Source organism: Larus michahellis, chromosome 7, assembly GCF_964199755.1.
Source record: "Larus michahellis chromosome 7, bLarMic1.1, whole genome shotgun sequence".
NCBI classification, from domain to species: Eukaryota; Metazoa; Chordata; class Aves; order Charadriiformes; family Laridae; genus Larus; species Larus michahellis.
Genome location: NC_133902.1, coordinates 56,366,913 through 56,391,912, shown reverse-complemented (window position 1 = coordinate 56,391,912; position 25,000 = coordinate 56,366,913). Strand labels below are relative to the sequence as shown.

The window sequence follows — 25,000 nt, the reverse complement described above, 5'->3', positions numbered from 1 at the left end:
CCAGCGAAGCCCCCACTTACGATCCGTTTGCATTAAATAAATTCCAAGAAGCGCGTTTATGGATCCTCCGCCGCATCTGTGCTCGCAGGGGACTGTCCTGCCTTTATCCGCCGGGGGACAACATTTATGATGTATTCTTGATTTATAGACATCAGAAGCAGCCCTTGACGTTTTCGCAAATTAATGCTGAGAGGAAGAAAATGCCACGAATTATTATTTTTTTTTAAAAAATAGGGAAAGTGTAATGCAGGGTCACAGATTTTAGGAAGAGGGCAGGTTTAGGTAAAGAAAAGTCATGTCAGCCGAGTGTCGCAACGCCAAAGGATAAATTGTGCAACCGTCAGCTCAACGAGAATAAAAATGTACATGAAAAATTGCAGCTTGTACTCCGGTGACCTGCGCGAAGCGAGAAGCGGCACAGAGCCTTGGCGAGCGCTTCATAATTTTTGGGAAGCAACGAGACACTGTAACTTCTCTTTACCGCAGAAGAAAATGGCAATGAGGAAGGAAGCGCAGCAGAAATCTCTTGAACATTACCACTATTATGCAAAAAAAAAAAAAAAAAAAAAAAAAAAAAAAAAGGGCAAAAAGAAAAAAAAAAAAAAGCTGTTAACTGTTTTCCCCTTGCTGGCTGGGTAGCCGTGCCCTCAGATGGAAAACTTCTGATACTTGTGACTCCTTGCTACCAGAAATCACATGAGATGATCAAGGAAGAAAATCACAATAACTATATTTATATCTAAGGCTGAACTTCTCAGAAATACTGTACCTTGATTAAAATTTCTGGTAGGCTGCAATAAAAATATCAGACGCGAGACTGGCCCGGCAGATCAATTATCATAATTGACAACGTTTTATTAATACATATTGAACTCCTCAATGTTTTGGACGCAAGATATCCCCGTGAAAATGATCCTTAGAGAGGCAGAATGCCAGAGCCGGGAAAAGCATCAAGGCTGGCTTCTCTGCTGTACGGTTTAAACAAATATTTTTCATCTGGTCTGCATATTCTATGCTTTTGTACAAATTTAGCATCTGTTTGTACCTGCATATTTTAACTTAAGAGCTTTCATTATTTTTTTTTTTTTTTTCTTTTAAGCTTCAAAGCCATAAACATGTATATTTATACCACAGTATTGTACGCTGGTTGTAAAGCTCTGAATTAAGTCATTCTGTGCTTTAGTTTTGATTAGAATGATACAATTAGAACCTGTTATTCTACCAACTAATTACTTGTAGGATGTGACATCTGAAGAATACTACAAGATTACAAATTTAGGAATGAACCGAGAATGTGCTGTGTTTATATTATTCCCCTATCTTCAGTCAAATCATTGTCATGGAAATGGATTAATACCGGGCCAGTTTCTGTCCTCATCAAAACCTTTCTCGCAAAAAATGAGAAATAAGAATTTTAATGCTTCGTGTATCAATAAGATTTTAATAGCGGGCTTTGATCTTCTTGCCAGTCTATCACTTGATTGGCCGAGCAGCATCCATCTTCCTGAATCATCATCGACTTGGGTTCGTTTCTGGGAAATTCTTCCTTTTTCTTTTTTTTTCTTTTCTTTTTTTTTTTTTTTGGTCCTCGTTGAACCATATCTGGGCGCCTTTTGACATTTTACGTCTTACAGGCGTGGCTAAGTGAAAGATTAAAGCAGATTTCTCTACTTAAATCTCAAATACTAAATTCTCTCACTTAAAAAAAAAAAAATAGAGATTGCATGTTTGTGCACGTCCTCAAATAAAGCAGGGCTGGCATTTAGGAGAAGTTGAAAAGGCGAGAAAGAAATGTTACATATATATATATATATTTATTTTTGGGGTGTGGAAACCCTTTGGAGGGTCAAATCTTAACCAGGCTGTATGTGTGAATACCTGTTGCACATGGACTAACAAATTGGCAGCAAGAAACCAAGTTTGACAGGCGCTCCGAAACATCCATGAAAATAAATGTTCTCCCCGGCGCTGGAGCTGCATCCAGCCTCTTCAAAATGCTATTTTAACACACTCCGAACCCCCAGTTTCATGGAAACTAAACCCGATAAATACACAGTAAATAACTCTACACCTATCATGCTCATTTGCATGTGAATTAACCCGATTTATGGCCATAAAGGCAGACTTCGTCAGCGCACAGAAGAGGCAAACAAATCGTAGGGGCAGAGAACTGCCCACAGTTCAAAATTTGTCACATTTCTGCACCACTTGATATTAATACACGCCGCGCTTCAAACGAGGTTAGAATGACGATGACAGCTCAGAAGATCTGTGTGACGATAGATAGAGAGATATAAGAACTTCTTTTGCAGTTTCTTCCAGGTATAGACCTCACAGTGTCTGTTAACTGATTATTTCTTTTAAATATGGAAAAAAAAAAAAAAAAGAAAAAGAAGAAAAAAAAAAAAATCCCTTTTTATCACCCGACTGCTTATTAGATTTGATATGGGGAAAAGCCCTTCGTTTACTCCGAACAAATAGTTGTGTTTTCCACCACCCGCTGTCATGTTTAAAGTAAATAAGTTCTCCTCCACCCAGCACCGCCGAACGCGTTGAGTTGCCAGAACAGAGCCGTTGCGTAGAGGTCCACAACCGCCCTTCTCTCTCCTTCCCTTAGCAGGATCTTCCCTCTTCCCGCGGTGCGCTCCCTAGCTTTGTAAGCAATTCCGTAACGCGCAAATGCTAAAAGTGTGCGTGTTTATTTCGCAGAAGAAATGAAGGAAGATTACGACACTATGGGGCCTGAAGCCACAATTCAGACCGCTGGAAACAACGGTACAGGTAAGGCCATCCCGTGGCATGAGCATGGCTTTTCCTCTGCATCCTCTCGAATGCGCTGCGCGTGAAGGGGCAAAACAATTTCTTTCTTGTTTTCAGTTGAACATTTGGGAAGCGTTTACGGAATTCTCCTGGGTTTTTTTGAATTCCACTCCCCCCCACTCCAATTTGATCCCAGCAACAAACTCATTCGGCGGGAGTCCCGGCTATCCCTCCGGTGCCCCGCGGCCTCTCAACTGCATCCTCGGGAGCTAATGGTTTTCAGCAGCGCGAGGAGATGTTTTCCCAACGAGGGCGAACCTCGTAGAGTTTAAAGTAGCCGGACCAAGATACAGTAGTCTTTTAATGAGAGAGACTGTACAAAGAGCTTGATAATGAGGATGGGGTGCACCCTTCTTGGCAAGCCCAGATTGGCATGGTGCACCGAGTAAGCTACTTCAGAGGCCGCAAACATCTTTTCAGCAAGACACACATAAACCCCTTACATAGATACACAGACACACACGCTTTAAATGCATATTTATGAGATTATTATGTTTCTGGCTAATCTTTTTTTTTTTTTTTTTTTTTCCACTTTCCACATCTCTTTCTTTCCCCTCTTCTTAGAAATCAATACATTTTGTGGAACAAGAAAGGGGACGGAGATATTTAGCAGGCATCATCTCCGAGCCACCTCTTTTATTTTCTGTAGCAGAGGAAAACAGCAAAAGGTTTCTGTTACTATTTTCCAATCCAAACGAATTCAGGGGTTTACCGTGTTTTCCAAAGGCCACGAGGCCCCACTCCATCCTCAGCCCAGCCGAATGCTGGGCATCACCCCACGTTGCTGTTGCATTTTGTCACAATTTGAGATGTTGCAGATTACACAGTGAAAAGTAAGAGTTTTCTAGTATAAGTACATTTCTCTGCATTCCATTATGAGATTTAGTTCATAGGTAATGCTCTCTACAAATATTACTGTAAAAGGTGGTGCCCAGGTCTCGCAAGGATTTTATTACTCACACTTTCCTAATGTTGGCAACACCCACATAAAACCCCAATGCTCTTATTAAGTAACACAAGAAATTTACTTTATAATCCTCGGGGGAGAAAATAATAGGAAAATAAAACCATGTCACTGCTTTTTTCATCCATTAGATTTAGTATGCATGAAAGGAGGGTGGCACCGAGGCACAGTTTATCGTTGCGTACATACTTAACGATGTTGCCATACAGAACTGGATGCATACGTATTTTAAAAGCTTTTTCAGTTCCGAGGGACGTTAATAAAGTGACAAATTGTGCTTAGCGCTTGGAGAAACAGGACTTGAAAAGACGTCTGATTCAGAAATAAGACTTGATGGTTATCTGAATTACCATTACCAGAGCCTTTGAGGTCCCCTATCAGTCCGTGTGACTTCCTTTGCACATATTTTCCTTACCATAACAGGCCTTGACTCTTTCATACTTGCAATGTGGTCTGCTCGAGGGGGGAAGGCTTCGTGTCCTCTTAGCCCCTTCCCTTCCAGTATCTGATGGTCTCTTCTGCCTGCTCGACTCCGGCCTCACGGCATCTCTCTGGGGGCAGGGTGTCACCAAGCCCTTCCACGGCCCTGCCACGAACGTGGCCGTGGGCTGTCCTGCCTCTTCCGACACCCGTTTGCTGGGGGAAAACGATAAGGGTTGCCCCTACCCGGCTTGCCGCACTGCGAACTCGTGGTTCAAAGAGGGCTGTGGGTTTCGGGGGTCTGCATTTAAAAGGCAAAAGCTGCTCTGGATGTTGCACCCGGCAATTCCTTCCCCAAATGTCCCCTGCAAAAGCCCCGGCCTCCTCTTTACTCCAGCTGCTCTTGCTTCAACGGGCGGCTGCTCAGATAACTGTTACGGGTTGTCTAGTGCTCTGCTAGTGCTTCACTCAGATCTTTTAGCACCGAGGCGTTCGGAGCCACCTCCGTCGGTGGAGGCTGTATTGCCCGGGTAGAGCACGTTTCCCTCATGGCTGCAGTCTTTGCAGTCTCTTAAGAGCCATGTCAGATTATTTAGTCATATTAAAGCATCTGATAAGCTAAACGCCTTTGCCAGTCTTTTCACCTCGAGTGGAAGATGCCAGGTGACAGCATCCTCTGTCAGGAGCTGCAGCATCCTTCGCGCAGAGTAAAAGCTCCCTCGGCTTGACTGTTGAGGTGCCCCAACCACTATTTGAGGAGGAAAGGGAAGAGGCCAGTCCCTGAGCCGTTGGGGATCCTTCCTACCTCATCTGGGAAATGTTTAAAGTTCTCTTCTTCAGCCTCACTATAGGCTTTGGGCCTGTCCTGAGTGTCTGGCCTCAATTTTTCCCTGCAGGTAGTAGGGGGATTTAATACCGGCGTTTAATAAAATAGCTGAGGTGAGGCTGAGACTGAACCCGATGAAAGAAGTTAGACCAGTGACTCCATCTTAAGCGAAAGCCGTTCTTCAGTGACCTTCTGGTGCCCAAGAAAAGCCATTTCAGTCTTCCTACAGATTAACAGGGGCTCTTCCAGATGGGCCAAGGAGGTTTCTCTCGTTTAACACAACGCGCCTCTCCCTCTTGGCACCAGCCCTTGTAGAGCTCCGTGACCCGGGCTGAGCACAGAGATAGGAGATACAGCTTCAGACTCATTCACTTACACCCAACCGGCAAAGTTGCTGTAGGTGCATGCAACAACTGTGGTGTATTTTTAGCATCAAATTCATTGCAGAGCGTCATTAGTAGAGAAAGAAAACTAAAAGAAAAAGTCTCCGTTATTAAATTATTCTGCTATTGTCAGAATGGCCACTTCCTAGTGGTACTGAAAAAAGGAAATCTTGTTATCCATACATTAATCAGCTGCGTTTTCATAATGAGCCGTGGAGACTTAATAGCGGAACAGCAAAAGTGACCATTAGAGTGAAAATTTTAGTCTTTGGTCCTGCTAAATTAATTTGTAAATATTTCTGGGGATTTCTGAAATGGTTACTTGACAAAATGATGTTTTGCAGAAGGGTTTTTTCAAATGGGAATGAATAATTTTCTATGGTTTATTTTACTGTACCTGTTACAGTTACTACAACTGGGATGTCTGCAGAAAATAGATGAGCAAATTCCCTGTAAACACACAGAAAAAATTTTCCTGGTTTTGATTACTAACATCTGACAAGCTTCGAGTAAAGATCTCTTAATGTAATTTAAAGAAGGGGAAAAAAAAAAAACCCAACAAACCCAACCCTTTGGGGGGAGGAAAACAGAAGTAAAACTTGGCAGGTTGGAGGACAGGCCGTTTTCAGGCTGTAATCTGTGTGTACCAATGGGGGCCTCTCACTTCCTGGCTAATGAAGGCTGTGGTTTTATTAGCTTTGTTTGCGATTAAGGGCAGCTATCACCATCTCGCAGGACGAGTTCCCACACAAAATAACTGGTCTCCCAAGCTCCTTGAACCTCTCTCTCACTTTATCTTGAAAGGTCCTAAATGCCTCCAAAGATAGCTTTCCTTAATGCGTTTTATTTTTATGTGACACAGCCACATCAGCTTTTGGAGCTGAAAATATTTCTGCTCTCCAGGCTCCAATAATTAATTAAAAAAGGACTTATTTGGTGAGGTCACCCGCCGTAGATCTCGCTGAAATTCTTGCCTCGCAGGAGGGGATGTGCAATGTGTGTGCAGCGTTAGCCCACGAGGAATCCGGGAACATGACTTTCTGCATGGAAAACAAATTAGGGCACGGGGAGGGGAGCAAGTTCTTCCCCCCAGAAATCGAGAGAGAAACCTAATGGTTGTCAGATGGGTCTTTTTAGTAACACCGGGTGAGCTTCCAGCCATGTCTGAATTGTCAGTAATGTCGCTGGTGAGAAACCAGATACACATGGTCACCTTTTGCTATTTATGTTAATCTGCAGCGTTGCAGCACTGGTTGTATTGTCTCAGTTAAGGATCTATCAGCTTTTCCACTAAATCCCCTTGTTTTTAGGGCTTTATAATGTAGACATAAACATTTGCTTTAGCTCCCGGATTGCATGCACAGACATAGAAGCCAAGTAATCCAGAGAATTAGGAAGCCAAGGCCAGTAATATCACAGCAGCGCTCCGCAGCCTGTTGGATCAGCTTCCAGATAGACTTGGGGAGAGGAAGAACCACGTTTGGGTTTGAGTTTGGGGCTGAAGCTCCTAATATAAACTCAGGCCTTACTTGGCAGCTCGAATTCCCGTTCTATAAATGCAGTTGCAAGCTGCAAACCCTCCCAAGCCTACCTGGAGAAGAAGGACACATGCAGCCATCCCTTGGAGCCATCCCACCCTTTCCCCTTCCTGCTCCCGTATCTCCTCTCTGGAGAAAAGCTCTCTTTCCCTGCTTTACAGGTAGCATTTACTGGGTCATGGCCTGAATCCGGCAAAAAGTAAACTTGGTTTCCTTGGGTCTATTGCTAAGCCAAGAGAAGGGGCAGAGATGGGGTAGCGTTAAGCTGGAGGGTGGATGATCTTGCAACAGTTGGAAAACCTAGGCATAGCAAGGGAATGAAAAGTCAGGTTTCCGACACAAAAAGTAACGCCTCGGATTTGTTCTGATAAAAACGAAGCCAAAAACACGGTCTGACGCTCCTGTGTGTACTTCAGTGACCACCATTTTGTCACATTTCTCTCACAGCAACAAAATGGAGGTAAGGTACTTGGTCATGTTCTCCGGATTTATGCTCCCCTTCTATAGAAGTCACTTTTTTGGGGGGGAAAAAAGGAGGTATTTCTTCTTATGATACTAAGAAATGCTAGCAAGAGCTCCAGAAGGACCAAGGGAGGAGCGCTGTGGTGGTGTGTAGCAATTCCCTACAAAACCGATGCAATAGGAACAGAAGTTTCCTTCCCAAAACGGGGCCCCGTGCCCTGTGCCATTTGGTCACTGTCACTAAAATACTGCAGAACGGTTGAGAAGCTGCTCGGCTCCTATGAAAAATAGGGCAGATTTGTCTCAGCCGGAGGATTTGATTTTATTGGCTAAAGGGACGAGGTTTGCATAGATGAATATCTACTTTTATCGACGGCGGCGAGATCAGCGCTTCAAATCAGGCGCTTACAGGTTTCCAGTTGTGCCCCAGTTGGAGGCCACGTCTCATTTTGACTGCCAGCATCACCTTGCACTTCTGTAGGAAACTGAGGCAAAGAATTTACCCATTTCTGAACACCAAGGAGCTGGTTCGTCCCTCGTTTCCAGTGCTTACAAACCCATACAAAACTGTAGGGCCATAACCCCTTTGATGTCCATGAGTTTACTCCGTATTGCTCCCTGGCGTCAGTGAGAGCAGAATCGTGCCATTTAATATCTTACTTTTACATGAACTGTCGAATAGTTTATGGTGTTGCCTCATTTTCTTCTTTCACCTAAGGAGAAATACATTACAAATGTAATCAATCATAAGCTGTTCTTTTCATTTACAGTCAGTTAAAAACAAGTATCTTTAATTCCCTGCCACCAACTGTGTCTTCCAGGATTTGTTAATAAAAAAAAATAAAAAAAAAAAATGATCAGCTCTTTTTTTTTTTTTCTTGGTATAATTATATGAACATTTGCCTATAACTTCCCAGAGTTTTAGGGTCTTTCCTGTATGCAGTGTTCATACCTGGCGGAGAAAAGCATATTTTTAGTAGCAGGATGTTTTGTGGTTGAGCACATATTATGTTTCATGGACATTGCACGGACAATAAAAAATTGGGTTTACATTTAAGGAAAAGAAGGTAAACTCTTGCACAGAATGTAAAAGCGGTTTTAGGCTCGGTATCCCTGTTACGGTCTAAAACATGTGGTTCTATTTGTAGAAATCTATGAAGCGATACTTTTTTAAAAAACAACCTATTCTCCCATTTTAAGTACATTTTCAGGGTGAAAAAAAATAAAAGGAAGTTGTTGTGAGCAACTTTCTTCTTGTGCCCGCCCCGGAAGAGCAGCCCGAGGCAGGACCCATCCTGGAGGAGAAGCAGCCGTGGTCTTTTCCACCTGCAAATCCCGTCTCCCGTGTGGGGACTGTCTTGGGGCCTACGGGACCCGGGGGCAGCTGAGCTCCCTCCTGTAGGTCGAGCTAGTGTTGATGCCAAAGTCCATGCCAAAAGGCCGTGGGTCCCCCAGGAGCCCCCTGGAGGTTCAGGTTCCAGAGATGAAGGATTACCTGCATTACCCAAACCTCATAAACTTCTGCTGCTGCCCCGCAGAGCCCGCGTTCCTGTTGATTTAACTGCCCGCCCTTACTTCCATCCGCGCTGGTGGGAAAGCCCACATTAATTTTATTAGGAGCTGGAGCAAGACCGATGAGAGCGAGGATCCAGCTGCAGCCCCAGAACGGAGCTCCAAGCGAGAACATGGGCTCAGCCCACCGATGTTCACCGACCCCAGCTCTCGGGGAGGAGGCACTCAACCCCCTTTCTCTTCTCCCCTTCTCTCCTTTTAGTGAAGAACGCAAATTGCACGTCAGACCTTGAGGAATATTTCGCCAAAAGGAAACTGGAGGAAGGAGACGGGCACGCGGTCAGCATAGCGGAGTACCTGCAGCGCAGCGACACAGCCATTATTTACCCTGAAGCCCCCGAGGAACTGTCTCGCCTTGGCACTCCAGAGGCCAACGGGCAAGAAGAAAATGGTGAGGCCGTAATTCATTTTTAGCCAGTACCCTGACCTCGTGCAGCTGTTGCAATTATAAATGCACTGCATGCCTGGGTGTTTACCTTAAAAATTGAAGAACAGCTGCAGCGGCATGGAATTTCACGAGCAAAGATTGGGGCTGTAATTTCAGTGTATTGTGATTTTTTAGCCAGCAAATTTGTATTAGCGGGCGGGTGAACCGAAGAGCTGAATTTAAAGGGGAGAAAGGCTCTGGTTGGGAGTTTGGGAAGTTTTGATCGAGTTTTAAGGCAAGAAAAGACGGGGCAGCCCACCCATCGCTCTCCGACGCCTTGATAAATAATTGGAAAAGCGTCGGGAGGAAGGATTCCGTCAATGGCGTAAGTAACGTAATGAGCCGGGGCTGGAATGCAAATCGCCAATTGATCGGGAAAAAAAAGTATTTCTTAGTTTTCCAGCCGGCGAGGCCTGCGGGAGGAGGGATGCCCGTAATTAATTAATTTCCTAGCGGGGTCCGGCGCGGGTCCTGCGAGCCTGCCGTGGGCGTGCGCGGGTGCCGGTGCCTCCCGCCGCCGGTTGGAAGCGGGCAGCAGATTGCAGCGATTCCTCTCATACCATCCCGGGCAATCAGCCCATGAGCTGCCATTGATTTGCTGACCTTTTGGCCTGCCTCTTCTTCCTCTTCTCCTCCTCCTTCCCCCTCCCCTTGCCTTCCCCATCCTGGGGTGCAGACCTGCCACCTGGAACTCCAGATGCCTTCGCCCAACTGCTGACCTGCCCCTACTGCGACCGGGGCTACAAGCGCCTGACGTCCCTCAAGGAGCACATCAAGTACCGCCACGAGAAGAACGAGGAGAACTTCTCGTGCCCTCTCTGTAACTACACGTTTGCCTACCGCACCCAGCTCGAGCGGCATATGGTGACACACAAGCCAGGGACAGATCAGGTGGGGGGCTGGTTTTAAGTGATTTCTTGCTGTAATAACCCCTTAGAGAAACGATATTGCTTTGATTGGCAATCATTATTAATTTTTCATGGCATTTTGAAGATGCAGATCTTTTAATGGTAATAGCTTTAATTGAGGTCTAAATGATTTTTTGATGGTCTCTTCTAATATGATTTAATAGTCTTATGTTCACGATCGAATGAGTGTGTTAATTTCTAATTTAGAAATTTTATTTGCACTTTAACTTGACTTTAGTTTCGTTTTTATGTTCCTCAAAAAGTGAATGAAACTGTAGCATTTTAATTATACATTATTAAACATCTCAGCAATTTTAATTCCATTTTTCACCTAGTGTTACTCTGCAGTGTTGCAAATAGGAGCTCCAAAGACATACGAAAAGATCCGCTAATATTTTTTCATTACTTTCCGAGTACCCTTTTCCATCACGTGAAATTATGCGTGTTTTGTAGAATCGTTTGTTAAACATAACTGCACGGTTTTAGAATAACTCTTCCTACAGACACGTGTAGGCTCTCGTTAGCGATCGTGCCCCTAACGCACGCGCGCACCACAACGGCGGCATCGCTACCGTTTGTATTGCCCGGCGGCGTAGCTGCCATAAATCACCGCAGTTCTTTTTCCTCGATGTGATGCATGTAATATTATATCAGTGCTGCATTTAAGGAAATGCCGCGTATCTCAAACAGGTGACCGAGCTTCCCCAGCGCTCCTAAACAGGCTGGCGACAGACCTGTGCCACAAAACTCTTTACGTACCAGCAGAAAAGCCTACTCCTGTCCTCGCCGGAGAATCCCTTCTGTCTCATGGAGGGCTGGGATGGAAACTCAAACGGCGTGGTTAAAACTTAAATAAATCGATGCGCGCGTTGTGTCAAATGATAAAGGCTTTGTGCCACATTTGTTTTTCTTAAAACGCTGAAAATCATGATCGGCCGTATTTCTCTTGGTAGGTTTTTCCCAGCATAAGGTAAATTCAGTTAGGCAAGCGGGCATCTCCTAATCATGCGATTTTTACAATTAGCATTTTTAAGAGAACCGTCCCTTTCGCTTGATCTTAAATCAGTATGAATGATTCTGGAGCGGTTTCTCCCCTTCTTTCCTTCCCGCGGCTTTTCCAGTAGACAAACGCGTTTTCTACGCGCGTTTTTTTCCCAACCTGATCCGCCGCAAGGTTCTTTCTTTCGCTTCATACCATTACAAACACCGGGGGGAAAAGAAAAAAAAAACAAAAACCCAACCCCAAAACCCATGTAGACATTTATCCAACGCAACCGCCTGAAATTTCACATGCGAGAGCGCGCCGGTGCTGGCGCATTATGAATGGTAGCTTTGGTGTTGAAAAGTCCCCTCATTTGCTCGTGGCATTTACAATTAGTAAATTAAAATGATTGTATCATATTAACAGTGGCACAACTAAAGTTTATAGTAGTCCTCGGAGGGCGATGGGGGGAGACAAAACAGCTGTTGCTGTTTGTTTATGCAACTCAGCAACATATGAGCGCGGGTCCCTCAATGGCGCGCGGCGGGCTGGGCTCTGCTTGATCTTTGAAGGTTGCTGCTGTTTGAACAAACCTCCCTGTGTCCCATGTAACACCATCTGTCTCGCCAGGAATGTGGGAAGAGGCAGCACACCCTCGCAGTTGTCATACCGTTTCGGCGCTGCCTTTTTTTTTTTTTTTTTTTTAAATACTTTTTTTTTTTTAACCACCCCCCCCATTTTCCCCCTCCTCCTTTTGTGTCGTGGCCGCCTGCAAAAGGCTGACCTCCGACCTCAAGCATCCCGAGTGGCTGGCTGCATTATTATAAATATTATTAATATTTTTTTTAATTATTATTCCCCCCCCCCAAATTCAAAGTCACGGGGCTTTTCTTGTTTGTTGCAAAAAAAAAAAAAAAAGGTCAGCTGCCTCTGATTACATCTTTTAACTTTCAACTTTCCCTCGCCCCTCAAAAGAGCACTGGGGGGTAGGGGGGGGAAACATGGCACGAAAGGTAGCTCGCGTCTTCCCTGCTGCTCTGTGATTTTAAAAAACATTTCCACCAGCAGCTCCTGCCGAAGACGCCGTCCCTTCTGCTTGATAATGAATTAAATCTCAAACGAAACGCCACTAACGGCAGCGTTTCTGTCTTTCCTACACACGCAGTAAACAGAATTTTTAAACAAGCGGAGTCCCACATGTTCAGAATCTGCTAGGAATATTAAGAGCCACAAATCTTCTTATAAAACAGTTTCTCTCATCGTAAGATACCTTAAAGCAACACATTTCTGATGAGAGACTTAGGAGATAATTCTAAAGCAAATATCGAATGCTCATGTGAAAGTACTTTCTCATTTGTTTCGCTTTACTGCCAACATTTTGATTTTTATTGCAACACTGATGAGACAAATAAATGTACATGCAGACCTTTTGGTCCGCTTGATAAATTCGGAGCCGCATTAATTTTGTTTTTGTTTTTTTAAGCTAGAAATTCATGGTTTCTCTTGCATAAAATTCATGTTGCTATCTTTTTTTTTATTTTCCTCCCCCCCTGCCCCCCCCAGCACCAAATGCTGACCCAAGGAGCAGGCAATCGCAAGTTCAAATGCACTGAGTGTGGCAAGGCCTTCAAATATAAACACCATCTGAAGGAACACCTGCGAATTCACAGTGGTGAGTAGCGGAGGTGCTGGTGTGCTCATTTGCATTTTGTTTAATTAGCTGAGTTTTAAAGACTGCTTAAAATTTACACAGTTCTGCTTCTGGCTTCTTGGAGCTACTAAGGTATTTCATAAGTGATATCTGAGTCATCCCCATTTATCATGCTGTTAATACCACGGTCTCGCTGAAAGATTTGGAAATAGTAAAGCTTCCTGCAAATAATATGGATTGTTTGTTGGGCAGTTGGGGTTCAGAAGCGTTCACTCGGTTCTGTGCGGCCGGATCCTGAAGAGTCCCTTCTACTTTCCATAACAGAAAGTCCCTCCAAGGGCAATACAGCTCGTGTGCTCAGATCACGAGTCGGCGCGAGGCGTCTCCTGTTGAGCGACTCGTGGGGTTTGGTCCTCCTGCTTGAGGCAGCATTCGGCACGCGAAATGCCACCAGGCTCTGTCCAGGCACAAACCTCCACTGATCCTGACCCAGAGGTCCTAACATCAGGACTCAGTTTCTTGTACCGTGCTCATTTCCAGTGAAAATTCCCTTTTTTGGAAGAAAAATTAAAAAAAAAAAAAACAACAAAAAAAAGAAGAAACAAATCAAATTTGAACAGCCTGGATTTGATTTGACTGCCTTCGCCACAGGGTACTCACCTGTGACTTGCAACGGTCAGTCTGGAGCCAATCTCACACCTTGGTGGCCGCTGCCGTCTGGAGACCATGGCTCCAAACTGACCTCAAGACCCGTAGAAAGAGGCGGGTAAAGCAGTTGGTGGTGTGTGGCCATATCTATGGAATTAATATTTTCCTCGCTATTAATCAGCGGATACACAGACGATCAGTCGGGTATCAAATGCAAGCGCTTGCAACTATAGCAGCAACAATGATAATTAACATTTGGTTTTAATTATCATTTTAGGTGAAAAACCATATGAGTGTCCAAACTGCAAGAAACGTTTCTCCCATTCTGGCTCCTACAGTTCGCACATCAGCAGCAAGAAGTGTATTGGTTTAATCTCTGTAAATGGCCGAATGAGAAACAATATCAAGACGGGTTCTTCTCCTAATTCTGTATCTTCCTCTCCTACTAATTCAGCCATTACACAGCTGAGAAACAAGCTGGAGAATGGCAAACCACTTAGTATGTCTGAACAAACAGGCCTACTGAAAATTAAAACAGAACCACTAGATTTCAATGAATATAAGGTTCTTATGGCCTCACATGGGTTTAGTGCAACTAGTCCTTTTATGAATGGTGGACTTGGAGCAACCAGCCCCTTAGGAGTTCACGCTTCTGCTCAAAGTCCAATGCAGCACTTAGGTGTAGGGATGGAAGCACCATTGCTTGGGTTTCCTGCGGTAGGCAGTAATTTAAGTGAGGTGCAGAAGGTCCTACAGATTGTGGACAACACGGTTTCCAGGCAGAAAATGGACTGCAAGGCTGAAGAGATCTCCAAGTTGAAGGTTTACCATATGAAGGATTCCTGCTCTCAAGCCGAGGAACAAGGAGTTACCTCCCCCAATATTCCCCCCGTGGGTCTTCCAGTAGTAAGTCATAATGGTGCCACTAAAAGTATTATTGACTATACATTAGAGAAAGTCAATGAAGCCAAAGCTTGCCTCCAGAGCTTAACCACAGACTCGAGGAGGCAGCTCAATAACATTAAAAAAGAGAAGCTGCGAACCCTAATAGACCTGGTAACTGAAGACAAGATGATAGAGAACCATAACGTATCCACTCCATTTTCATGCCAGTTCTGTAAAGAAAGCTTTCCTGGTCCCATTCCGTTGCATCAGCATGAGCGTTACCTGTGTAAAATGAACGAAGAAATCAAGGCAGTCCTTCAGCCTCACGAGAACATGGTTCCCAACAAACCTGGAGTGTTTGATAAGCAAACCCTCTTGCTGTCATCAGTACTTTCTGAGAAAGGAATGACTAGCCCCATCAACCCATACAAGGACCACATGTCTGTACTTAAAGCATATTATGCTATGAATATGGAACCCAACTCCGATGAACTACTGAAAATTTCCATTGCTGTTGGCCTTCCTCAGGAATTTGTGAAGGAATGGTTTGAACAAAGAAAAGTCTACCAGTATTCGAGTTCCAGGTCACCATCACTGGAAAGGGCCAGTGCCAAGGTGGCGCTGGCTGCCACCAACAACACTCCCACTAAAGACTCTTTGTCAGCCAGATCTCCAATAAAGCCTGTGGACTCTATAACTTCACCATCTATAGCTGAACTCCATAACAGTGTTACTAATTGTGATACTCCTCTCAGGCTAACAAAACCTCCTCATTTTACCAATATTAAACCAGTTGATAAATTGGACCACTCTAGGAGCAATACTCCTTCTCCTTTAAATCTTTCTTCCACATCTTCTAAAAACTCCCACAGTAGTTCTTACACTCCAAACAGTTTCTCTTCTGAGGAGCTTCAGGCTGAGCCTTTGGACTTGTCTTTACCAAAACAAATGAAGGAACCCAAAAGTATTATAGCCACAAAGAACAAAACAAAATCTAATAGTGTAAATTTAGAACACAACAGTGTTTCTTCATCATCTGAAAACTCAGATGAGCCACTGAACTTGACTTTTATCAAGAAGGAGTTTTCTAATTCAAATAATCTGGATAAAAGCACTAACCCAGTATTTGGTATGAACCCATTTAGTGCCAAACCTTTATACACAACACTTCCACCACAGAGCGCATTTCCCCCAGCCACTTTTATGCCACCAGTCCAGACCAGTATTCCTGGGCTGCGACCATACCCAGGACTAGATCAGATGAGCTTCCTACCACATATGGCCTATACTTACCCAACTGGAGCAGCTACTTTTGCCGATATGCAGCAAAGGAGAAAGTACCAGCGGAAACAAGGATTTCAGGTAAATTGTTGCAACCGTTTTCTTTTGAAAGGCTAGAATTTAGTATTTTGTGGTATGTCCTCTCACAGAAGAAAAAGCCCAAAGCTGTAGTCGATATTTCCAACAAAATTAGCAGAGTTTATTTTAGTTTGAACTTGCAAAAATGCGGTTGAGTAGGAAAACAAACTACAGTCACCTTAAGAGTACCTCTACGTGGATTCAGAAGCTGTATCAATACCAGTGAACAGGCATGACGCTTATGGTTTTATTCTGTTAAGAGCTCGGTCGTTTCTTATTAGAATTGTATCTAAATAATACTAATAATAATGGCCATGAAAAAATCCTTCCTGAAGAAAATAAAAAAGAAAAGGGGGAAACTTTGTAGGGAAACTGATTTCTGCAGGGCTACATCTCACCATGGGGAAAAGGAGCAGTGGGAGACCTCTTGGGAGCCACCCCCACACCAGGACGCAAAGCTGTATCCCTCCAAGCAGAGGTCCGTATGGCCTTGTAGCAGCTCTATCCCATCGAGAGTCCTCAAAGATTCCTTCTGCATGTTTTTTGGGGGGTTTGTTCACCCACTGTGCCCGGGAAAGGCGTTCTCTCTTCTCGTGAAACGTCTGGAGGATGAGAAACATTGACGCGTTGTTTCACCATAGCCCCTTCCATCAACTCACCTACTGCCCTTCCCAGACTACCAGTCCTCTAATCCTGCCAGTCATCTGGAACAGCTTTGAAAAAACCCAGAGATTAAATGAAATTATGTGGAGAGGGAGCAGCCAGGGCCCTTAACCACAGACAAAGTCTTTCCCTGGACACATAATCTGGGTCAGCACTTCTTCATGCCTGGGTACAACCTTTAATCCTTTTCTCAGGTCGTCCCAGAGTTGGTACATGAGTAGTATAAAGGATTTCGCCGCTTGCGTGCCTACGGCAAAGAGCTGCTCTACAGAAGCCGTGTACTTTTATAGCTTTTTGCTGGGCGTATTCAGATATAATGCAGAGAGTTCAGTTAAATGAGATTAACTGATCATAGATTAATAATATTTTTTTTTTTTTTTACATTTGCGCACATTCCCCTATGTCCTATTATGGTCTATTAGTGATTTTACTGACTAGTAAATGTTTTATAGTTTCAAATGTGAAAATCAGGTATGGTTTTACATTACAGGCTGTAATCCCTCTTTGCACAATAGGAGCATAAATAGCACTGCACCTCCATAACAGCTGTTCCACTATTCCAATTTACAGTACATCTGCCCTCTTTGTAAATGTATTTAAGCCTATTTAATCTTCTCTAATATTAATTAGTGCAAACCTAGTCTAAGAAAACCGAACTGTGTGATAGCAAATGGAAATGTATGTTATCATGCAAGTTTGCACTCTCTTTGGATCAAGACAAAATAAATATCAAGAAATTTAATAATTTACTGATCCACATTCATTATTGCTTAATGCTGAAGGCTGTTTTAACATAGATAGAACATTGATAAAAAGTGTTATTAATATTCCCTATTTCAAATTACAAAATTAAATATAAAAATATAGCTTGAGGCCTTTAGTCGGGAGACATACATTTAAATGGATTGCATAATAATAACATTTGTACCTAAATATAAAATTCAATTAAAACCTTTCTACAGATACAGAATATATCCAAGTTTCAGTGTTTTGAAAGGAATGATCTCTTAGCTGTTGCTTACACTCACCCCTATAAAATATTACACCACCTTTTGCCATGCGTGAAGAGCCTCCCCTTCGCGTTTTCTGCTCCTCGGAAATATTTAGTGCCAATAGGATAAATACCGTCCACTTGTGTCCATCATGTTATCGCAGAGTGCTCATGCACTCACGGTTGAAGGCAGAGAATTAGGAGGCTCCTCACTGTTTCCACAGTTCCCATAGTTTCGTTACTGATGGGTTCCTAAGCTAAGAGGGACCACCGTCCTAAGCAGACATGATTTGAATTTTTCTGGGGCGGTGGGTTCCTCCGTGGGGAGGAGCGGTGGTGGAAGTGGGGTGTCGCTGACGGGTGGTTCCCTCGCAGGGAGAATTGCTTGATGGAACCCCAGACTACATGTCCGGCCTCGACGACATGACGGACTCCGACTCCTGTCTGTCCCGAAAGAAGATCAAGAAGACAGAAAGTGGCATGTACGCGTGTGACTTATGTGACAAGACATTCCAGAAGAGCAGTTCCCTGCTGCGACACAAATACGAACACACAGGTAGGGCGGCCGCACGCGCCGAGGGCAGGGTTGAGGTCTTTGCAGAAGGGTCGAGGTCTTCACTATGCTCTTTGCCGCATTTCATGAGTACGCTTGGGCAGTGTAGGGCTCAGCAGGTGCTGAGGCTTTCAACAGGGAAGAAATAATATCATTTGCTCAGTTCAACTTATTTTTTTTAAATTTTTTTGAATGGTTATTGCTTGGGAAAGGACTGTTGGATGCGATGGGGTGAATCTCGGCAGGTGGTAGGTGAGCTCACGTCATGTTGAGCGCGGTGGCAATCGCGGCACTCAGCACCTCGCAGGATGAGCCCTTTTCAAATTAGGTAGGCCCTAGCACTCAGAAAGGAATGCAACTTGCTCAACACAAAGGCTGGCATGGGAAGGAAGAGTGACAGTGTACTTCTCGTTTCTTAGACACTATCTGACCCCACACCATTTAATCCAATAGAAAAACTTCCACTGACGTTAGCAGCGCGAGAGCTGGCTCTGGCCGAGTTATCTGAAGGCAAACAGCTCACGGGCGTTGCTCTCGCCATGATTTCGCACGCCAGCAGCGCGGGCAGGTTGCATTTCACCTTTTCACTTCTCAGTTAATGCCCAGGGAAGGTTTCCTTCTTTCCCGAGCAGGAACTGATTTTCGTCTAGTCCAAGGAAGCTTGCCAAAGCTCACCGCGGATTGTCAGCTTAAAAAATATTTTGGTTTGAAAAAGACCCTCCATCACACCTATGCTGGCCATGGTTCCCCTTGCGGGCAGTGCTCCCATCCCCGCTGTCAGCCAGGACAGGCAGGAGCCCGGAGGTGGAGAACTCTCCGAGGGGGACGCATCGGTTCAGCGTGTTTCATTTAAGGGAAAGCGGGACCGGAGCTCCCCAAATAATAGAGATATCAAGTTATGTTAGAGACAAAGGGAAAGTGAATTATCGCGTGAATTATTGTGCAGCAGGACATAAAGCAAACTCCAACTTCCTAGAGTTAGAAAAAGCTTACTCAGGAGGAAACTTTCCTTAACTTTGAAAGCTGAGTCCCACTTCAGGAAATGAAGCAAGTCACATCATCCTTCAATCTCACCATGTGACGGCAAAAAACTTATACCTCTCCATTAATACATCTTCCAGGCCGCACATAACCATTTGGCATTTCACATATGAAAAATTTACAATTCAGAAGTGGACTGTGCCTTTAAAAAAAAATTCTTTACTTTGTTATTTTTCCTTCTTATCCTTTTCTTCCAAATTCTAAGCTAATCCCAGACAGGAAAATAAAAAAGGAAGTTAAAATACATGTGGGATTAGGGAAGAAAATTAAAAGCAACGTTTTAGACTAGATCAGCTAGTTCATTGGTGGAATGTGCTCTCCGTTACATTATTCAGATCAAATTGTTTATTCAGTAGAAGGAGCTTTGAAGGCTTTACGTCCCTGCACCTTTCCTCTCCTGAATGATTTTATTACAGCCATCTGCAAACATTATGGTTTACTACGCTACTACCGTAAAGCTCTTATGTTAGAACTGGCCTTCATATATATCAGGATCTGGACATATGGTTGAATCCCATAAAGTTGGTAGTCCATAAGGTCGACAGACATATGGTTGAAAGGCTGAAAATTTGACAAGCTGAAATGTGTGCAATCACCTTGATTTGCAAAATAAACTGCATTTGTAAAAGCAAAAATATGTTCTGGTCCTTAAGTAGCACGGGAACCTACTGCCTAGAAAAATACCACACAGCTGCAACGTAGGGACTTTTCTCCTTCTTCTTTGCTCTGTCCCTTTCGGCTTCTCAACTTTACGTCCGTCAATTTTATGAGACTCAGCCTTATGATCCAGAACATGTCTAGGGTGTCATATTTAATACGCTAGAACTACAGCACGTCACCAAGCTCGAGCGTGGCATTTAGAGACAGGAAGGATGGTCTCGTGGCAAAGGCACAGGCGCTGAGGCTGAGCGCCCCGCGCTCTTTTCTGCTTCGCCACAGACTTCCTCTGCGCATTTCAGCAAATGGCTTCGTCTTTCTCTCACCTTCGCCCATCTTTGAAAAGAGAGGGAAACGATACCAGCCCGCCCCTCCGGGGTGTTGTAAATCTTAATTCGTGCAGGCTGAAATATTGCGATGGAACTCGCTATATAAAGTGTGAAGTATTATTAAGGACGCGTTTGCTTTTACGGAGCCTCCGCGCCTCACGCTGACGTTAGATGGAGGTGGTTGGGAGCTCTGAAGACCTCGGCTGGGCTAGCCTCCATAACTCATTCACAGCCTTCAGGAGGCACACTGCGCCGGGACTTTGGTTAATGGCTTAGCGTGCATCTGAAGTGAATTTCAAATTAATGTGATAGTTTTTGGAAAAAGCTTGTAATTGCATTAAGAACGTAGGTGCGAAATTGCAGTCCGTGTACAGTGGAAGGAACCGAATATAAAGCAAAGCGATCTTCTGCGTTTGGGGTCGTTGCAAGAGTAGGCCTAGGTTTTTCAATCGACTTTGTGAAACCTCAAAAAGAGAAAAAGCATCTTTTCTGAGTGTGTTGCTGTCTTCTGACCAGCTGATCACGATCTGTTGTTACTTCATTAAAAACATATTTTAGGAGGAATTGGAACACTTCCTGTCTTTCCTGGAGAAGCACAAATAGTGGATGTTGTTTATACTGATGTCCTTTTTCCTATGTAAAAAAATATATGTGCTTTTTTAGGTCTTTTTTTTTCTGATATTTGAACAATCAGATTTTTCTTTGACACTACACTTCTCATAGTCCACATACTTGTCGCAACCGGTGCTAGAACAAGGGTTAAAAGAGTCAGACAGAGGCCACGTTCCTGCTTTGCAGCCCCTAAAGATTTACCTCGGAGAAATTATTTGCAGCAAAAAGTAACATTGACACGTAAAACTACATGAGCTGGCTTAATCGTGTGCAACACAACTACTGTAAAGAAGAAACCAGGAATGTCCTAGGTATTGTGGTGGGGCAGGGCAAGAAGAAGAATGGGATCGGGTCAGTTCTCTGTGTCAACCCAAGACCTTTTGATAGGACCATGCAGATGCAGGTCAAGGAGCTCTGTGATTACCTCTCTACGCTGCTCCTGCCACAGCTTGAGCGCCGTAGAAAAAGGGCCCCAAATTTCACAATCCGTAATTTTAAATTTATGCAGTATTATCAGTATTTTGTAATAGCTTCTAGCTTCACGTGGAATAGGAGAATTTATTGTGTTCCTGCAAGGAGTGAATTGCATTGGCTGAACTGAAATCTAGTGGAGAGGCCACTGCTTGCTGCAGGACCAAATTCTGCCCAGTTAATCTTGGGATGCCATTTCATTTTAAGAGAAGTTACATGTCCTTCTTGGAGTTTGAACTTCACAAGATCCTATTTATTTCTTTCAAACCAGGGGATGCAGCACTGTAATTGGGGTGCGGAGCACGGCAGGTAGCAGAGCAATTCGGTGCTCACGTTATTTTTCTGTGGAGTCTTATGAACCCACCCGAACTTTGGTCAGGCTGAAATTAGTTGAGCAGATCCCGCTTCATTTGCACGCATCTGATCTCAGATTTCTCCAAGCTACTTAGCACGAGGTTTGAGACACTTTCCTTACTGAAGGGGAAGAAGATGGTTGTCCTCGGGGCAAAGCGTTGGTGCCGTTTAGGCAAACAAAAACATCTTTGCGTTGCAGATAAGGAGGGAAAGCGGTAGCGGGTAAGCGAGCCGGAGAACAAACAGAATGGAGCACCTAGAAAATAAGAAATATCCCGGCTCCCCTTTGTCATCAACGCTGCATTGGGCTGCTTCAGGAGTAAGGTGAAGGCATTTGTTCCGCCGTCGCCAACACCCATGTCTGCTACACGCCAGCTTTACCGTAGCTTCACAGGGAAACTTGCAGCGTGCCGGCTCTGCAACAAAAGCTGGAAACGGTTTTTCAGAATCCTACCTAGAAATTTTAAATCCTTTCATTGTTGTTCTATATTACATCATATTCTATTTTATTACTTGTGTGGGCTGTCGAGGGCCCCATAGCTGTGCTAGTGCTTTCATCCTTTCCTTTTCCACTGTATATTTTATTAAGACCTCTTTTTTATTTTTGTAGCTTTCATGCTGAGGCAAGCACTAGTTTTATTTCCAGATTGATTCTGTAAACTAAATATTGTTCTTGAGCCTGGTAGCAAATCAGCGCTCTCTGGCTAGTATTTTGAATTCCCAGCTCAGGAGTTTTCTTTATTTAGAGCTTGATTCATAAAAAATTTACATGCTATTTAAAGGTTATTTTTTCTTGCTTTACTCTGATACAAGTTTAGAATTCCCCATTTTACACTCAAATAAAGAAAAAAAAAGGATATAGTCTATGCTTGGGAAATTCGTTCTGTAGACAAGGTCTCCTATTCAAAACCGAACAGGTGCAGCTTGGGCAATTATATATAAATTGCATTTATCTTGCACCTTTGACCGTTTCGCTGCGCTCTGGCCACTAATCCATCTCCATTGGGACTACATCTAACATCCAAACCCCCAAGCAGCTTCAAAAGAACTGCCCTAAAAAAAATAAAAACAAACTGTCACAAAAATGTTTCCTTCTTTCCTCCAAAGAGTGGGATTTCTGCTTGGCCCCCTCCCACAGAAAAAAGACCCACTTGCCTTAGGCAAAGGATGGGTGATATTTAGTCTGGGACCGGTGACAGGTTATGATCTGATGTCTTATGACTTTTATACCACTGCAAATGGGAAAGGCAGAGCTTTTCCGTCAAAGACTTTTAGCCCGGGAAGATTGAGAGATACTTACTGTTAGAGGGCTTTTTCGTTGTTGTTGTTTTGTTTTAACAGAAATGCAATTTCAGAGACTTTGCAAAACAGATTAGTTATAATTTCCCCTCTGTAAATTGAGCTCAGGCCCCTGTGGGAACCTCTTTTTGCAGATGGTGGAATAAAAAAAAGCCCAAGCATTTCCTTTAGATATTTGAGAGAGAATTATCATTTAGTTTACTGCACAATGTGGCATCTACATCACGCCTGACGCCACACAAGTGTTTCATGAGCCCTCCTGTAAGCTCCTTGGGTACCTCTCCTAGTTCCATCCCCTATGGATGACACAGGTCATCTCGGATGAGACTGGCTAAAACCTGTAGGGTGGGATGTTCAAATCTGCTTCTTTTGGATGCATCTCTACTCCACCGATGTCATAACATTGCAACGCTCTTACAATGTGTTAGCTAAATAACTGATAAAGCAGGAAGGGCTACCTACAACTGCAGGTTCTCCCCATCCACCTACAGCTGCAGGTTCTCCCCATCCATCTACAGCTGCAGGTTCTCTCCGTGCACCTACAGTTGTAGGTTCTCCTCACTCATCTACAACTGCAGGTTCTCCCATCCACCTACCACTGCAGGTTCTCCCCATCCACCTACAGCTGCAGGTTCTCCCCATCCACCTACGATCGTAGACTCATCCCCATCCCCAGTATAAAATACCTTCCTTCAGCGTTATTTTATGGCCTACTAATGCATTGTAGAGATTAGGCACTCCTTTTAAATGGCTGAAATACTGGGTTTTACTCACGGGGGAAAAAAATAATTCTTCCGCAAATGTTCGGAAACCCGATACATTTAAAAACATATTTCAATTAGTGTTGTAACAGCTGTGCGCGGCTAAGGTATGTTGTGTGGTGTCTGAACAAAGAACTTTGCTCAAGCTGTCATGTTCCCTCAGATCAAAACTGAGCCCTTGATATGGATGTGGTAGACTAAATAGCTCTAGTGTAGCCTTTTTAGTAGTAATATAAATTAATATGAAAATAGGAGGTATTCTAATCTTCTCATTTCTAAATTAATTTATAAAATATGGATGATTCCCTGCCAGGCTGCCTCTGTGCTGGCTTGGGGGAGGCCCCAGGTAGCAGGAGCAGGAGGTGCAGCGTTGAACGGATGCTGCGTGCAAGGGATGAGCAAAGCAGGCAAAGACTGAGCGATGAGCACATCGCCCGGCCTCTGGAAGGGCGCGTGGAGACAAGTCTGGATGAGAAGCAGTGGAGGTGGTTGACTTCTGTTTAAGCAGAGGAAAAGCACTGGGCAACTGGATGGAGCACAACTGTGGGGCGAGAAGGTTGTAGTGGGCATCAAATGTAGAGCGCCTCAAAATAATCAGGAAATTTGAACTACTGGAGAGGGAGCGGTGTTGTGGAGAAGTGGAACAAGACGAGGGCTGGGCTTGCCGATGTTAGGGAAAAGTAAGTCAGGGGGAGGGACTGAGGCAGCGTGGGCAGAAGTTCAGCGTGGAGAAGGACACAAAAAAAGGTGCCGAGGAAAAGCAGAAGGTCTACGAGGAACAAAAGAGGAATGAAATTAGCAACTATGGAGATACTGGCAAAGGGACGTGAGCGTGTTGCTCAGCAGGAGAGCCGGGACGAGGCAGGGATGCAGGCAGGGGTATCTGGTGCATCCAGCTGGGCGATTGGTAGCGTTGGGAAAGCTCCCACATCACCTTCTTCTGGCAGCGCTGGGGTTTGAGGAGCACTTAGGTCAAGAGTGCTTCGGGATTTTAAGATAATTTGAGTGAGTGACTTAATCGTGCTAACATCTCCCCAGCTAAGGCCGCGGGATTTCCCCACTGTGGCAAAACTTGCGCTCTAAATCGCTCCTGGCTCTGGATTCGGTGCCCCCCCAAGTCAAGGCTGGAGGTTCAAAGCCAAAGGACGTGTACAGCTCAAAGCCCAGAGTTTTCTTCAAGCCTGATTTTAACCAACAGGTTAAATTGGCAGAAATGCATATTTAGGAAACAGATCAAAAAAAGCAATAGTTCTATAATTCGATATATCAATCTTGAATTTTCAGTTCTACTGTAAAGGAACATAATAAAAAAAAAGACACCCTGTATGTGTGCAAGCTTAGGAAACTCTCAAAGAAATATAGCTTGAGTCCCCATTTCCAGGCATCCACTCGTTTCCCTGTCACTCGGGTTATTTTATCTGTGG

The 25,000-nt window shown here is 44.1% G+C and overlaps 1 protein-coding gene across 3 annotated transcripts in view; it reads left to right on the top strand.

The window, feature by feature from the left end:
- The window catches only part of ZEB2 (zinc finger E-box binding homeobox 2), a 113,638-nt gene that overhangs the window by 84,563 nt on the left and 4,075 nt on the right, over window positions 1-25,000 (top strand). For 2 of the 3 annotated variants that reach the window (XM_074594146.1, XM_074594148.1), the window contains exons 3-8: window positions 2,710-2,781; window positions 9,188-9,376; window positions 10,089-10,303; window positions 12,866-12,974; window positions 13,879-15,848; window positions 17,875-18,055. In XM_074594146.1, the coding sequence (XP_074450247.1) occupies window positions 2,710-2,781; window positions 9,188-9,376; window positions 10,089-10,303; window positions 12,866-12,974; window positions 13,879-15,848; window positions 17,875-18,055 (2,736 nt within the window). The remainder of the gene's footprint in view (window positions 1-2,709; window positions 2,782-9,187; window positions 9,377-10,088; window positions 10,304-12,865; window positions 12,975-13,878; window positions 15,849-17,874; window positions 18,056-25,000) is intronic. The other variant, XM_074594147.1, reaches the window with a different exon arrangement.